The sequence below is a fragment of the Rissa tridactyla genome, chromosome 7, assembly GCF_028500815.1.
Source record: "Rissa tridactyla isolate bRisTri1 chromosome 7, bRisTri1.patW.cur.20221130, whole genome shotgun sequence".
Lineage (NCBI taxonomy): Eukaryota > Metazoa > Chordata > Aves > Charadriiformes > Laridae > Rissa > Rissa tridactyla.
The window spans coordinates 743,355-759,299 of record NC_071472.1 but is presented as its reverse complement, the minus strand read 5'-3'; the positions used below and the strand labels follow the sequence as shown (position 1 = coordinate 759,299).

The following is a 15,945-nucleotide window of genomic DNA, read 5'->3' as shown; positions in this document are numbered from 1 at the left end:
ATCTCAGCAATGCCCAGCCACAGCTACAGGGCGGGGGGCAAGAGCGTGGGGCCAGACTCTTCTCAGTGGTGCCCGCGCACAGGACAAGGGGCAACGGGCACAAACCGGGACACGGGAACTTCCAGCCCCACAGGAGGGAAAACTCCTTTCCTGGGAGGGTGCCCGAGCCCTGGCCCAGGCTGCCCAGAGAGGTGTGGAGTCTCCTGCTCTGCAGAGATCCCAAACCCGCCTGGACGCGTTCCTGCCCGACGGCTCTGGGGGACCCTGCTCTGGCAGGGGCTGGGACCGGGTGACCTCCAGGGGTCCCTGCCGACCCCGGACGCTCTGGGATTCTCCTCCTCCCTGAGATGCCCCCCTGCCTACAGGCAAAGCTTCTCATAGCCACAAACTCTACTTTTACACTAGAATCTGCATAATGGAGAGAGAGGGAGAACTTCCATATCAAGATGTCTGTACCAAGTGCCAATCTGCATGTATGACTGCTCTTTAAAAAACAGGGTGGGCTGGCTTAAATACATACTTTGACAAAGCAGGTATGTTTAAAAGACCAGAGAGCCTGTGTGCTAAGTTAAGCACTAATGAACAGACCCAGTCGTGGCTGGCAAGGGACAACCGACCAAGACAAGACAACAGTACACAGGGACGTGCCGAGGAAGAGGTGGCATCACACATGGACCTCTGGGCCAAGCACTCCTTTACCCCAGCACGGCCCAAGCACAGACCGTTTCCAGGTCCAATCCGTGTGAATCCCGACCCAGCGGTGGCAACAGAAACTTCTACAGTGTCAGTGAGATAATGGACTAATTACTAAGCTGAGAACTGCCTCCATGTCTTGTCAGACCGGCTGACGGTTCCAGTGCTGGCCACTTGCTATGGTGACTCCATTTTAAATTTCTTGCCCCGAGCCAGAGACTAACCCAAGATCCAGATTTGGATTTCGGGGTACCATACAAGACCAGAAGTGAAGGAAGAAAAAATGCAAGCTGAGCAAGGAGTTGCCTGAAAACTCGCTTTGGGAACGAACAGTGGTTTCACAAGCAGGGTAACACCCGCACCCACCAGCACAGCCCAGCAATGCCCTTCAAGAAGGTTTTCTCGCGGTGGAGCCTGGCACGGCAGGACCCTGGCATGGAGCGCGCAGGGTCCCTTATGCGGAGGGTGCAGGTCCCCGGCAGAGCCCGGCTCCCTCACCGACACCCCGGCTCTGTGACGCCCCTCAGAAAGGTTAGCGTTACCGCAGCCCAAATGAAGCTTTCCTACAGCACAAACTGTGTGAAGAAGGGCTGTCAGAAACGGCCACCAAGCAAATAGCGCTGGCACTGTTAAATTTTTGACTAACGTGAATTCCCCCAAATGTTTAGAGCAAAGGGCTCAGGCTAAAAATTAAGTAATTAATTTTCTCTGGTATGGAAACATGAAACCAGAGGTTTTGCAACTACCGGTTCAAGTGCTAGAACGACAGACATGCCTCCACTATAAATAGCAGTTTTCTCCCAAGATTCCAGCATCCCAACTTGGGAAAAAAAAAAAAAAAAAGCAGCATGGTATTTTGTTTCTACATTTCTAGGGCATGACCACTATTAGCATCTCCCTTCTGTTGTCACCTGAAAGGAAAATACTTAAATAATCCTTATTCCTGCCCCACGCAGCAGGTGAGACGAGGTCCCGGGGTACAGACCTCCCAGCTTCTGCCTGGGCTGGTGGGAACATCTGCCCGCCCGCACCAGGAGATGACAGTCCCCAAGGCGACCACGGCAGCTCCTCATGGTCTGCCCTCCGGTACCTCATACGATATCCCAAGTGCTCCCAGAAACAGCCTTCCAAATTCTGTTAAGTACTAGATGATAGCAGCTTAAGTGCCACTTGTAATTGTAAATTATGTATTAATTTGCATCTTTCTTACCTGTAGCATCTCTCACTGGCGTAAGTATATAAAAAGGTATTTGATAAAGTAGTATATTTTACAGCTTTTTCAAAAAAAGCCTGGATTAAGCACAAATATTGGGAAGAAGAGTTAACCAATTAAACTTAAAAATAGTATAAATATTTATCTTAAAAAAACACTGAACCAGCTTCATTACACAATTTTGAGTCCAGCAGACTCAAGTACTGCACCAGCTCTGTAACGCACAGAGCTCCTGGAAGTGCAAATCTTTTTCCTCCCTCTAACTGGGACCCGGAATCTTACACCTTCTCCTCCTCCCTGCTGGGCAGGAATCAGTGACGCCAACCTAACATCGAACAAAAGCTGCTAAAATGAACTGCAGAACCCCAAAGCTCAGGATTGCTGAAGCAGCATCAGCCAAAGACGCCCCCAGCGACGACTCGGTGTCCTTCACCCCTCTGCCCCCAGCAGCAGACCCTCCGTGCCGTATGACCCGCACCAATGGAGAGGACACATCTGCTGCCCTGACCACACCAAACTGCAAACCCCTTGCTGCTGGAGCACGGGCACACCAGCACGAGCTGCAGCATCGCTCACCAGTCCCCATGGCAAAGACATGGCACTCGGTGACACAGACCGGCCAAGGACAATGAGGAGAGCAGCTCCCCTCGCGCTGGGGCACTGCCCCATTACGGGTCGAACCCCACCGCCAACCCGGACACCCGTCTGTCCGAAAACATGCATTTCCCACATACAATTCAGTCAGCACCTACAACTAACCTTTCCAAACCCCTCCAGTCTGCCATCTAAAGCAGGTCCTTTAAATTGCGTGCAGAGATTTTGAGACTGTAGGACTTCAGCCAGTGCAAGGTCCTCATTATTTCCTTGTGACGCAGCAGCTAACAGCTCTCCGCTCCCCACAATTGCTAATTCACAGCTGCCATACACTGCTGATCCGTGCCCCGTGGACAGTCCCCAGTACCTCGGACGCCTTCCTAACATCTAGACTAATGCCAATTCAAATCACAAACTCCCTTAAGATATTCCAGCCCATAAAATCTGTGCAGTTACAAGTCTGTTTCCTTCAGACACTTCCTTTCATCGTCACGGTTGATGCCTCGTGGGATATCAAAGACAGCATCTCTTTAGGAGATCCAAGAAATTCTCTTTTCCCCAAATGGAGCTGTAGTTTAGATTTTCCTGTCTGAAACAAGTTGGGAAAAAAATAGCTGCTGTTTGACAGACAGCCTTTATAATCCCCATTTGCTGGCTCCCACGGCCGCGTCCCCCGCACAGTGTTCCTGCACCCCCCGCTGCCACACCAGCGCTCGGGCGACACTTACCGACGGGCAGGCGGAGGGTGATGTTGTTGCAGAAGTCGGTGTAGCAGCACTCGGTCTTTGTGATGTTCTTGGAGCTGTGGCAGAAGACCTGCGCGTTGAGCTCCGGGAGGGAGACGCAGGACTTGATGACCTCCTCCCGCCCGTTGGTCAGCATGACGGAGGCCCAGCAGGCGCCCTCCGTCTGGCAGGTGAAGTTGGTGTGCTCGCACAGCTGGCACACGCACTTCAGACCTGAAAAAGAGGTTTCCAGCTTTCATGAGAAGACCCCAGAAAGACAGACACACACCCCCAACAACTGAGCCACCTTGGCTCATTCGTTGGCCAAGGCTCTCCACGAGCGGCCGGCAGAGCTCCAGTGCAGGCCCTGTGCCGGTGAATGGGCTCCTGGGCTGCAGGAGGATGACCAACAGTGCAGGTCCCCAACACCCACGGGTGACAAGTTTTCAGACCAGGCGGTCCTCAGTCACAGGAAAGTATACAGCATCTGTCTTGCACAAGGGAGAAGACTGACGACCTCAAGAAGACGTTCCTGTGAGAGCTGCCTTTTGCCTAGACAGGGAGACGGAGCTTAAAGTCTTGAGGTTCACGTTCTCAGCTCCCACGGACTCAAGACACCTTGGGCAAGCCCCAGGACAAACACGCAGGCACATGCTCAATTCCAGATATACAGACACAGCCACGCTCATTCCATACTGAATTGAAGTACTACCAACAGCAGCTGTTCCAGTAGCAGAGCTGACTTCCCCAACCACGGCCAGCCCTCACCAGAGCCCGTCCCGCGCCAGCACCGCGCACACACGCCAGAGCCGGCTGGGCTACCACAACGAGCCTGAGGAATCGCCAAGACACAAGGTCCCAGCACGCACCACCCTACACCCCACGGACAGACACCAGCAGCAACGACGGACTCCTCCTCCCCACGTCGTCTGAGATGATGCACCTTTTTCAGGCACCCAAACAGCTGCCCCGTTTCTTTTGGTGCAAAAATGTGATGACTTCTGAGCTTTGTATGTTTTTAACCACATCTTCATGTTTTACCAGATCAAATAGAAACACATTTAATAATTACTATGTTTTTCAGGCTTTATTGACTCTTCCTTGGAAGAATAGGAGGAAACCAAAGCCACATCATCTCAGTGAAACACCAGAGGCCAACAATATGTATTTTTGCCTTCCTTGTTTTCTTCACCTGCTCCATAACAAACAATTTTTGCTCACTTCATGCCAAGTTTAGGAGCGTATATTAGCAGTGATACAATAACCAAGGCATCTTAACCTTGGGCTGACAGCAATTTCTACAGGAAGCCCTTCCTTAAGTGCACTTTATATGATTATTTTGTTCCTGTAAAAAAAAAAAAAACCAAACCAACACTTCATGTTAGAGTGCACAGACTTGATCTCTTCAACTTTTGACTTATACAGTTCTTACCCCACCACGGGGTCCCCAAAATGCATTCTGTACACCTTCCTGGGTCAGTTATAACTCTGCAAGACTGAATATCCCTCTACTTACAGGAGCCAAGGTATTAAAAAAAAGTCATTTTATCCCTAAATCCATTCTGTTTCTTTGGGAATTGGGCAGGGGGAGGCTGTTTCTTTTACTTAACAATAATAGACATCTAAAAAGTAAAATCATGAGATGACCGGGATGGCCACCAGCAAGAGAAGAACTTCCCTCCCATCACTAGCTAGCTCCCGACAAGCCAGCGCGCTCCAACAGCTGCCGTGTTTCTCTCTCTGACACCCTTCCCCAAGACCGAAACCAGACTCTGCCATCACCCCACACCGACAAAAGGTTTGTCTACATGACAGCGTGGTGGCTCCCGGTGTGATTTATCGCCCCCCACGTCCACGGTTGCAGTGGCAGCGCACTGATGATGGCTGAGGAAGCAGCGCGGTGACGATGGCTGCAGCAGCGCGTGCCGCGCGTCGGGAGCAGCCAGGACTCTCCCCCCCGAGCCCCCAGCGGACCCCTGACAGACGTCAGCGCGAATCTCATTTCTGTGTCTGTGACACTATTTGTTTTCTTTACCACAATCTTCATCCTGTGCCACCCTTCCGAAACAACAGCTTGTCGTGTTTATCCTCGGCTGGCGCCCGCAGCAAACCTCCTTGGCACCATATGTTCGTGTTTACCCTGGATGCAGGGCGTGCTGGGGACCGTGTCCCTGCCTGTCGGCTTCGGCTCTCGCCCGGCACAATCCATCACCCAGCAACAGAACAGAACCCCTTCCTTAAAGACATTACCGTGGCCCTAGAAGAGATGCCAGGAGCAAGACTCATCAGATCCAAATAAATAAGAGATCTAGTGGGAGAAGAATAGACACATCACCACCAACACTGCAAAATAAAAGCATTACTTGAGGAAATGAATATAAGGCTGTCACAAGTGCCTTCAGTCTTTCAGACACGTCATCGTGCTGTTTTTCTCCCCCTTCTCCTGGCCTAAAAATAAAATGGGAAATGGTTCTTGCGATGTCACCCACAGTAGGTAACTGACACTTTTATCCACGTTCTGGGATTTTGCAGATTGCCCGAGAGAGGAGTTTTGATCAAAACTGTCACGGCGAGTCCTGAGCAGCTCCAGGGGCATTCCACCGAGCACCATGAACACAGGGCGAGAAAGGGATGGGCAAGGGCTTGGTGACCTCACCTGGACCAAGCTAAACAGCCACGGGCTTCCAGAACGAGAGGGGCCACCTCGCGCTTGCCCGTGACCAGCGCTGGCTGGGGGTCCCCTGGCAGACAGCTCCGAGGGCCGGCGCCCTGGCAGGGACAGCAAGGGGTGCTTCAAGATCGGCATTTTCTACTGGTGTGTTCGGAGACTGTAGTATTCTGCTGGATGTTCTTTCTTTCTACATCACTGATAGAAAGATCCTAGCCCCATTTTTCCTTTTAGTTCTGAGTGTTTTATTCAAAACCGACTTGTCCAATCTACTGCCCACAACCGAAAGGTCACAGACGGATGGAAACCAGCCCTGCTCCCCTCAGAGTTGTTTCTGCGAGAAGCCATTACACAAAGAAGAACAAAAAAGGAATAAAGTCTGGACAAAATTCTCAATACAACCCAATCACATTATCTTTGCTTCTGAAAGTGAACTCATTCAGCCACTTGATGACAAGCTGGGAGGAGCAGGGACAGGAGCACGTTGAACTCAATACTTCCAGAGAATTTTCATGTCACCTGGAGGCTAGAAAGCCCTGGAGACCAAGATGGCTCGACAGGCATTCCCTCTGCTCCTTCGGGACTGCTGAGCTCACAGAAGTCATGTGAGACAGGCACATGAACTTCTGATGGGAACACTGCGTTCAGTTTGGAAAAGGCAGCAGAGCACACGAAGAAAAACTTGTCCACACCCAAAACCATCACATCCTAAAAACCATTTTAATGTACTTTTCTCCTACCACACTTGAACTGTTGCCTTTCCCTTTAACCATTCCTTTTAAAAAAGCTGAGAACCACTGCCCCAGCGGGTACAAAGCCTTCACCCTGCGCTTCCCACCACAGCTCCTTCCAGCAATCCTGTTCTGGTCCCGGCTCTCCCCCTGTCCCAGTTCCTGTCCCCCCATCTCTAGGCAGCCCCGGACCCCACCGGGTCCCAGGGGCTCTCCCCAGGATTCCCCCAGCTCCCTGCGCTCCGCTGCACCCTCCGACCACCTCTGCTCCTCCCGAGGAGGCTCATGCTCACCATTGACTCTGTGCCCGGAGCCTCGCCGAGGGCATCCTGCCAGCCCACACGCCTCCTCCTTCACCCTCCCCCAGCTCCCGCGTTGCTCCCCAGCTCTCCGTCCCGCTTTCTCTCCGATGAGTTGCCAGCTGCAGCATCACCCTCCGCTGCCTCTCCATCCCGGCTCCACCAGACTCTTCCCATCGCTCAGACGAGGTTTCGCCCTCTCCTCGCTCGGGGCAGCGGTGGGTGCTGTGGTGGGGGGAGCACGGCACCGGCAGCAAGGGGAGAGGCTGCTCTGCTCTCCCGTCCTGTCGACGGCCCCACGCCTGCATCCCACACCAGCAGCTCCAGACAAGTCTTCCAGCACCAAGACTCTCTGGGCTGGGACAAATTCGGGCTGTCGGGTGACGTGTGGCAGAAGTCAAAGAGACGCCGCGAGAGCTGGGAGCAAGAGCTGCTCGGCAAGAACGAGGGCTCCACACGTCTCTGCTGGTAACAAGGTCCAAGGGGTCCCACCGACAGGCGAAATCCGCACTCCCTCCCCCTTCAGCCTCATATTCCAGGTTTTCCTAGCGTCGCGTCTGCTGCCATCGCTCAGCCAAGATTAAATGCTGCCAAATTTCAAGCCCTTACGCAGGGGAAAAAAAAAAAAACCAACCCAGAGAAAAACAGTGCAGCTGCATCTATTCAAAGACAAGACCGGAGTCTGAGTTGTGGGCAAGACAAGACTCTTCCCAGAAGATTTACGCAGACCACTTTTAACTATAATTCTACAAAAATAGAAATGCAAGGTTCCCCAGCCTGTGCTACTGGCTAATTTCTCACATGGAAAAAAGGACAGAAAACTCAAAACAGATACAAATACGTACCCTTGTTTCCAAAAGCTTTTACATACATCAAGAATCCTTTGCTAGAAGAGCAGAAAGATGGACTTAAAAATATGACCATAAAAGCACAACTTTCCTGCACCCGTGCTATTCCAGCGTCCTCACCTCAGTGGAACGGGGAGACGAGGAGCCCGGGAGCTCCTGAGGGTGCCCTTGGGAAGATCCGCGCTCCTCCTGCCCCCGGTCCTGCTGAACAGGGATGCGACGGACCCCTCCGCTCTCACCCAGCATCGCATCCCCACGCGTAGCTCCTCTGCTGAGCCGCTGCAACCGTCCCACTGGCACTCTCAGGGACACGGGACTCGCCAGAATTTGGGATTTATTGGTGCAGATGCACCAGGCACATCTCAGTGCTGCTCCATTCATCCGTAACAACCTCCTCTATTACCCTTTCTTTTTTATGGAAAAAACTGCCCATATTCAGTTCTACAGTCGGGCAATCAACAATCTCTGGCAATGTATGTCAGGCTTTCACATTACGTATCTGCACAATTTCTCCTCTAATTTGACTCCGCTGCTGCCCCAGAGAACTGGTGAGACATTCCACTCCATTTTCCGACCGGAGGGATAACAGCACCACGACAGAAGATCTGCCCCTTCTCTCGCACCGCTCAAGCCCCCACCACCGTTGAACCACGCTTGCCCGCACGCCTGCCCATTCTGTGGCACGAAGGAAGAGGAAGAATTTGCCAATATCGGCTGAAATCCTGCAAGTCCCTGAGCGCAGGACGAAACGGTGACTCCCTCCCCGGGGAAGGCGCCCGGCGCCGCTCCCAGGGACGGTCCTGGCAGCGTCACCAGACATGCTGTCGTGGGGGAAAGCTGGGATTTCCACCGCCGAGGAACCCCGAGAAGTGGGACAAGGTGATTATGAAGGAGTTAAAGGGAAAGGGATCAAAGAGGCAGGAGGAAAATGTGCTCCCAAAGTTTCAAAACAAGGCACTCTTTAATCTAGTAACGAACATGACTCCTTTATTTACTCAAGCACAACATTTCCCTTAAAACATTGCATTCTCTGGTTGAGAAATTAGGAGAAAGTGAACAACTGAAAGGCGCCATGGCCTCAGAGAGCTATGTTAGGCATCCACACTTGGTTACCAATGGTTACAGCTCTCCAAGCACGGAATTCTCCAGCAGTCATTAACACCTTTGTCCTCAATCTCCCCAAAGCACGGCCCCCTCAGGGATGAGAAGCAGGTTGTCCTGCCCGGGGCAGGGGACGCGCGGTGGCTTCAGGGACAGCAGTTGCCCAAGGGGGCTGCGGGAGGGGGCGAGCGGTCCCTCTCCTCTCCCAAAGAGCAAGACCCACGGGAACAAAGGGAGAAACCAGCAGCCAACCCAGGCGACGGGGAAGCTCACTCACAAACCGTTGTTAGATACACGAGGAAAGCAAATTTTACATATAGAGACCACAAGGGACAGGTGCTCCCTGCTTTTAGCATTTTTAAGACATAAAGTTTTCAACGATTTTTTTTCCCTGCTGTTATTGCAATAGGAGTTGAGTCTATATATCAATTTCTTGGTGGAGACCCACTCTGAATCCAGGACAGGATGGCCTGCTCTTTGGAGCAGAAAATAACCTGCATGACTTACATAAAAAACTACATTTTTTTTCTTCTTAGTTTTCGATGCAACCATAAGAAAACACCCAGTACAGGCAAACACGCTCTGCAATTAACGTACATAGCAGGAACTGAACCAGCATCTGATTCACAACAAATCAACACAAAAACGCATAACAGAAGATTATTTTTTTGTATGCTTCCATCAGTTTTTCCTCAAGCGTCAGCTTCAAATCCATGAATCAGTAGATAACTAAGAAACAAGAGTGACCCTACGTGTGAACCAGAGATGCAAGAATCTGAGTTTAGACACCAGCTTAACGAAAGCAGCTAACAATTAAAACAAGTGCGTAGACACGGTGCAACCTCAGAAGTTAAAAGGAATGAACTGAGCATCCAATTGGCGTAAGCGAATGAACAGACTGACAGAATACACTGAAACCCGCGGGGAAAAAAGCCCCAGACTTGCTATCTCTTACGAGCCACACAAAATTCTACATTTCAACACAGACTTTTTACTATACAGATTAAGCAGCCATTAATCTTCCATTAGGTCATAATCCAGCACAGCCCGCAACGGTTCGCAGTTTCTTCCTGTGGCTCCAGGGCAGCAGAGCACTCACAGCTAGACTGGAAAGCAAACGCCTAACTGGCCCTACAGCAATTAGCTGTCTTTAATCACGACGGGAAGGAGGGCCGAATAGCCAGAATATCGATCATTCTGTACAGTCATTCTGCCCCGTGCACTTCTAGATACGCTTCCCGTTGATTCCCAAATTCCGAGATCCGGGGCTCGTGCGAGCGCAGGTGCCACGTGTCGCCAGGGTCCCCTGCCCGGGGGACAGGAGTAATAGCAGCTTAAAAGCTCACTATATACTGCAAAAAGGACTGATACAAGCTCGGCAAAAACCGGAAAGCTGTAGAGAGGAAAAGTAATTATTCCAGAACTGAAGGAAATGTCTTGGAACGATAGACCTTAAATAGCTCCACTGTTTTCATTTCTTCAAAATACGTATGGGGAGTGATTTTATTAATGTCTGCAACTACCTTAATTTTGGAAGGAGGATACTGGGTACTCAAAACCCCTGTTCCAGAGAAGTTTAGCAACCGTTACAAAAAAACCCAGCAGACAGAAACACAGGCCAAGCATTTAAATTAACATTAACTGAGCAGGGAAAGGGCAACAAAACCCAGTGCCAGTATTTTTGCCGGAATAAGCTGTCAAAGGACGTTTGCTCATTTCTCATTAGCTTCCAACAGGCGAGGTATCCTTTGCAAAGTTGAGCTTTATGAACTAGAAGCTAGGCGGCAACACACAAAGGTGTTTTGCAAGAATTCTGTGAAATGCGGTCCATAGCCAAAGCCGCAGAAGAGCCCGCTGGCGGCAGGCGGCAGCGGCCGGAGGAGGATCCCGTGCAGGGACGAGGGCACAAATTCCGCGGGAAGCGGCTGAGACAGCACCGACTGACGGCGAGGCTGAGACGGCTTGCATAGAAAAGGGATACCTGGCATTGAAAGCTGAACCCAGTCACCACCTGAAGGCATCTGCAAAGGCATTTTCCAGGCAGGAAATCACAGTGACCGGCTCTTCTGTTGCCGCGCAGCCCCCTCCAGTTACACACAGCCTTCTGCACAAAAAGCAGGTGCTACTGAAGCATGAAATTTGACTTTGAAGATGAAAATTTGAATGCTTTAGAATTATTGTATCAAGAAGAGCAAAGTATTTCAGAACAACATTTGGAAACCCAAAACGTCCTCTTTTACTTAACCGTCACTGGTTTTGCCCCGTTGTATGTCAGACTGAAGACTTGTTCTGCTGGAGAAGCGAGGGGGACACAAGTTCCACAAACGCTGCCCTGACTACCTACAGTCAGCCCCCTGGTAAGCACGGAATCAAGAAACATTGACTTTTTAATGTACTTTATTTATTTTTGCCACCACCAAACTTCAGATGAACCAAGAAGAGAGAGGTTAAAATGCCAGCAGCATCCTAGCAGCTGGACTGGGTGATCACAGCAGGTCCCTTCCAACTGAACTACCCTCTTCTGTAAGAAACACTTAACTTGCAAAGACCATTTATTCAGGAAAAAAGCATTCCCGGGGTCCCAGTTGGGCGTGAAAGGCGGCCAGCGCTGGATGAGGGCTGGAGGGGCAGCAGCACAGCGAGGTGACATCCATCGTCTCAGCCCCAAGGCAGAGGAAGGACACGGGCACCTTTCAGGACACCGGGGTTAAAGCGTCACCAAAAGGGTTCAGGACAGGACGTGTGCTCAAGTGACAAAACCTGCCAACCTCCACCAGAGCCACCTGCATGTGCCCAGATTCATCTACACGTGCCCCAAATTGCCAGGGTATTCACAGCATGTAAATTCAGGCACCCAGGTTGGGCTTTGCTCTCTGCAGGCAGCTAGAGACAGCCCAGGGTCATTCAGAGCCAAACAGCACCTGAGCTACAAGAGAGGAAACGGCATTTTTGAACTGGGATGGAGTTATTAGCCAAGTATCTCTTCCCCGGCGTCGCTCACTGCACAACTGCACAACACTTCCACGACTCGGATCTGTTAATTTCCAGGTTGTTGGAACCCTCCCAGCCAGGAAGAAGCTGAATTTCTAGCCTACCAAAACAAGCACGGATAAAAGCCTGAGCCCACCCTCCCAGCACCTGATACGGAGAAGAATACGGTAACGGACTGCAGCGCCGGGGGGCCTCAGCACGATGCCCGAGACCCCTTTTTTCTAGGGATTTCCACTGTAAGCTCTGACACCTCGAGGCCATCACCCACAACTCAAGGCAGACTTCGGCAGACACTCCAACACCAATCCAGGTGAACCGACCGGCGCATCCGACAGCTCGCGCCCGTCCCGAGGGAGGAACAGACGGACGGACAGACGGGCTGCTGCGCCACACGCAGGGAGAGCGACCCTACCACTCTTATTGCAGCGGTGCTCTTCAAAAGTGACAAGATACCCTGGCCAGATTAAAGCCTAGAGTAATCACTTGCAAGCAACCGGTAAGGAGGTACTGCAAAAAAGCAAAATTAAATTACACCCACTCACCCAACACGTAGTCTTTTACCTGTGCGAATTATTGGCAGACACCCTGGTGGATCACGGAGTCAGGCCATTAAGTGCTTATAGTTCTCATTCATGTTGTTTCATTAAAGCTTTTTTATTATTAAAGCTTTTTACTAAACGCTAGGAAAGCAGAGCTTCAGTGACCCACAGAAATGAGAAGACAGCATCATACTGGTAATTCGTTACATAGCAGTGAATTAATTGTTTAGTGAAGTACCACTGCTTTGCTATTGTACTTTCCAAGGACATACTATTTTTGGTGCTTGACAACACATAGGCTTTGCAATCTTACCAGTTAATAAGGACTAAGCAAACCAAACTATTGAGCTGGAACAAAAATGCTTTTTGCAGAAGGTGGGTCTGGATCTGCCCGCGACACACGGACACGCAGCGGCTGCTTCACAGCTTTGTGTGCGGGCAACAGCCATCGCACCTCCGACTTTTGTTCCAAGTTTACATTCTGTAGGAAATACTGGAATAAACACAGTGTGCTAAAAACTCAGACTTAAGATTTACAGGGCACTTTCAGCGACTGTTTATAACTCAATCCAAAGATACTAAACCACACGGAAAAGAAAAGTTGTTTGAATACAGTACTACGTGTGTAGCAGGAGTCCAATTTTATGCTATTTTCATGTATTCATCCTTGTGGAGCAGTTTTCAACAGCCATCTATTTTGCTTCCCATTTTCCCACTGACAGCGTGCGTTCCCCCAGCTGGCAGCAGCAGCTCGTGCGAGTGCTCTCTCTTCCCCCTGTGCTCGGCCGCATGGGCCAGCGGAGCCCCCACGGCCACCAGCCCCACTCGCCACCTCCCACCCGCCTGCTTCACCGGGCACGCGGCATCTCTGCCAGGCCTCAGGGACAGACCACGGGCGCTGGGGTTTGCCTTTTGGAGGACTAAAATGCATTGAAGTAGGAAACAAACTCTCACAAACTTAGAATTTGTCTAAAGGCTCCCTTAAGGAATCCAAAGCAGTCCAGCGGTGAGCGCCACGAGGGGCTCTCGTGCCACCACCACGCAGAGTAACACATTTCCTTACTGCAGCCCACACCCCCAGCGCCCGTTCACAGCACCCTGAGTATTCCTCACGTCCCCCAAAATAGTGCTGTGACAAGCACAGAAGAGCATGCAAAGCATTTGACACGACACAGGTGTAGACAGTGTAGCACAAAGGTGGGAGAAGCAATTTTGAGGAGCCCACAGGAGGTAAGCGGATAGGAAGCAGAAGGACCGTTCAGTACGCCAGTAGCAAAAAACTTTTCCTCTTAATCCTATAAACATTCCCGAATACTGGGGCACACCAGAAGTTCCTCAGATCTCCACTGTCCAGCACAGCATCTTCAGACTCGCAAGAGAGAGAACAGGGAGGGAAAGTTTCCCAGAGCACGCTTAGCCGAGTACGGTGACCAGCCAGGCTCGTGGAGGGCTGTGAGCAGACAGTCAGCCCAACACCCGACAGCAACCACCACGCCAGACCTGAAGCCCCTTCCCAGGGACGTGCGACTCCCCTTGGCGCCCCCTCTAAGGAGCTGTAAGGGCACAGAGGACTCCGCCTGCCCCGGACCACGCGCACACACCCCACACCTCATCCAGACCCTGGAAAGGTGACTAATGAGGAAAGAAAAGCAACTTTAGAGAACGGAGCAACGCAAGACTGGTTTAGATCAATGACAGCCCGCGCCAATGAGATCTGTGGGTGTATCGGCCTCCGGAGGGAAGCGGCAATGGTCACAGCATTCATGCTGCTTCTATTCATTCAACCAGACCAGGGAAAAACAAGTATAGCGCGGGGTTGCCTATTTCTGTGGTTCGCTTCCAAATTTAAATAATAAAATCTGGACAAACAAAGAGAAGCGCTCGGACAGATCAGGTTTTAGGCCCCTTGAAGGTAACAGGGATTTACCAGGTGTACAAGACTGTACAGAAACACTCCAAACACCAAGAGCCGAGCTCTGCTGCTCCTCCCTTCCCCAAAGGGCGGTGATGTGAGCCCTGTGCTGTGGCAGCGGGCACAGCCCTTCCTCTCCGCTTGGGGCTGCGACCCCCGCTCTGCGAGAGTGGGATCAGCATCACACCAAGAAACTAATTCCGGTGAAACACTGGCAGAAAAGTAAACTGGAGCAAGCCTAACAGAAAAAAGTGTGAAGTGTCCAAGTCTACACTACCTTACTCTACCTTAGCGATAACTGCTGGTTTACAGAGCGTTATTCGAGAGCGTAGGGTTAGTTTGTACAGGAAAGATTGCGAGGAACGAGCGTTCCGTGCTCCCTGCTGCGTGAGAGACGAGCCCGTATCGGAAGGAGCTCGACAGGGCGTTTGACACCCTGCCCAAAGCCTCTGCGGGTTGTGACCTTTGTCCCATCGCGGTGTGACGGGACAGGACGGGGGTGGCCGCGCTGCTCCCCCCACGACACCCAGCGCGGGCAGACGCGGGGCCCTCTCGCCGCCACGGACGGTGGGAAAAGCCGCCCCCGAGCACCAGGAGCCGCGGGAAGGGCGGCGGGGGCGGCTGCGGCACCGCCGGGGCCAGACGGCGGGCACCGCTCCTTAAAGCCCCGGGCCGAGCACTCCTGCGCCAGCGGTACCCACCGGGCGGGGGCCGCAACCCGCTGCGGGCCGGCGGCTCCCGGTAAATCCCGGCTGACCTATTTCTCCCGTATACATGTTGATCGTAATTAAATGCATTAAGCTCCTTAACCTCCCGAGAAACAACGCTGACCCCGGCCGGGCGGGGGCTCCGCTGCCGCGAGCGCACGGGGGGTCCCGGGCACAGGGGGATAACGGGGCGCGGGGGGGATGTCCCGGGCACCTGGGGAGGGGGGGGGGTCCCGGGCACAGAGGGGGGTCCCGGTGCTCGTCGCGGCCGACCAGCCGCCCCCACCCGCGGCGGACGCCGGCAGCGGCGCGGAGGGCGCCCCCGGTGCCGGCCCTACCTGCGCACAGCGAGACGGCGGCGGCCAGCAGCGGCAGGGCCGCCCGCAGCGCGGGGCCGCCCGCCCGCCCCATGGCCGCGCTCCGGCGGCGGGGCCGGGTCCTGCGGCGGCGGCTGCTGCGGCTCCGGCTCCCCCCGCCGCCGCCGCCGGCAGCTGCCCGCGCCCCCCCGCCGGCGGCGGCAGCTATAGCGGTGCGGGGAGGGGCCCCGCCGGCCCCGCCCGCCCCCGCGCACCTTCCCGCGGGGCTGCGCCGGGCGGGGAGGGGGCGGCGGCGGGGCCGCCCCGCCCGCGGCCCCCCCAGCGCTTCTCCCCGCCCCGCCCGGACGCCCCCCAGCGCCCCCGCCGTTCTCCCCGCCCCGCCCCGCCCGGGGGCCGCCGGCCAAGGCTCTGCCCCCCTGCGGGTCCCGGTGCGAGCCCCGGGGCTGCCCCGAGCCCGGCCCGGCGGGGGGTACGGGCAGCAGCGGGGTTTGGGGGGGCGGGAGGGGCGGCCGGAGCCAGCCGAAGGGGGGGGGCATTGGGGGCAGCCACCCTCTCCCAGCCCGGCTGACACGGCTGCAGGGTTCCTCGTTACACCCGTGTGGAAGTT

At 53.4% G+C, this 15,945-nt stretch overlaps 1 protein-coding gene across 2 annotated transcripts in view; it reads right to left on the bottom strand.

Moving 5' to 3' along the window:
• ACVR1C (activin A receptor type 1C) overlaps positions 1-15,480 on the bottom strand; it is a 29,837-nt gene extending 14,357 nt beyond the window's left edge. For both annotated transcript variants that reach the window (XM_054209845.1, XM_054209846.1), the window contains exons 1-2: positions 15,360-15,480; positions 3,229-3,459 (exon numbers count right to left, since the gene is read on the bottom strand). In XM_054209845.1, coding sequence (XP_054065820.1) covers positions 3,229-3,459; positions 15,360-15,432 — 304 coding nt within the window. In that variant the 5' untranslated portion in view covers positions 15,433-15,480. The remainder of the gene's footprint in view (positions 1-3,228; positions 3,460-15,359) is intronic.
• Between the last annotated feature and the right edge of the window lie 465 nt (positions 15,481-15,945).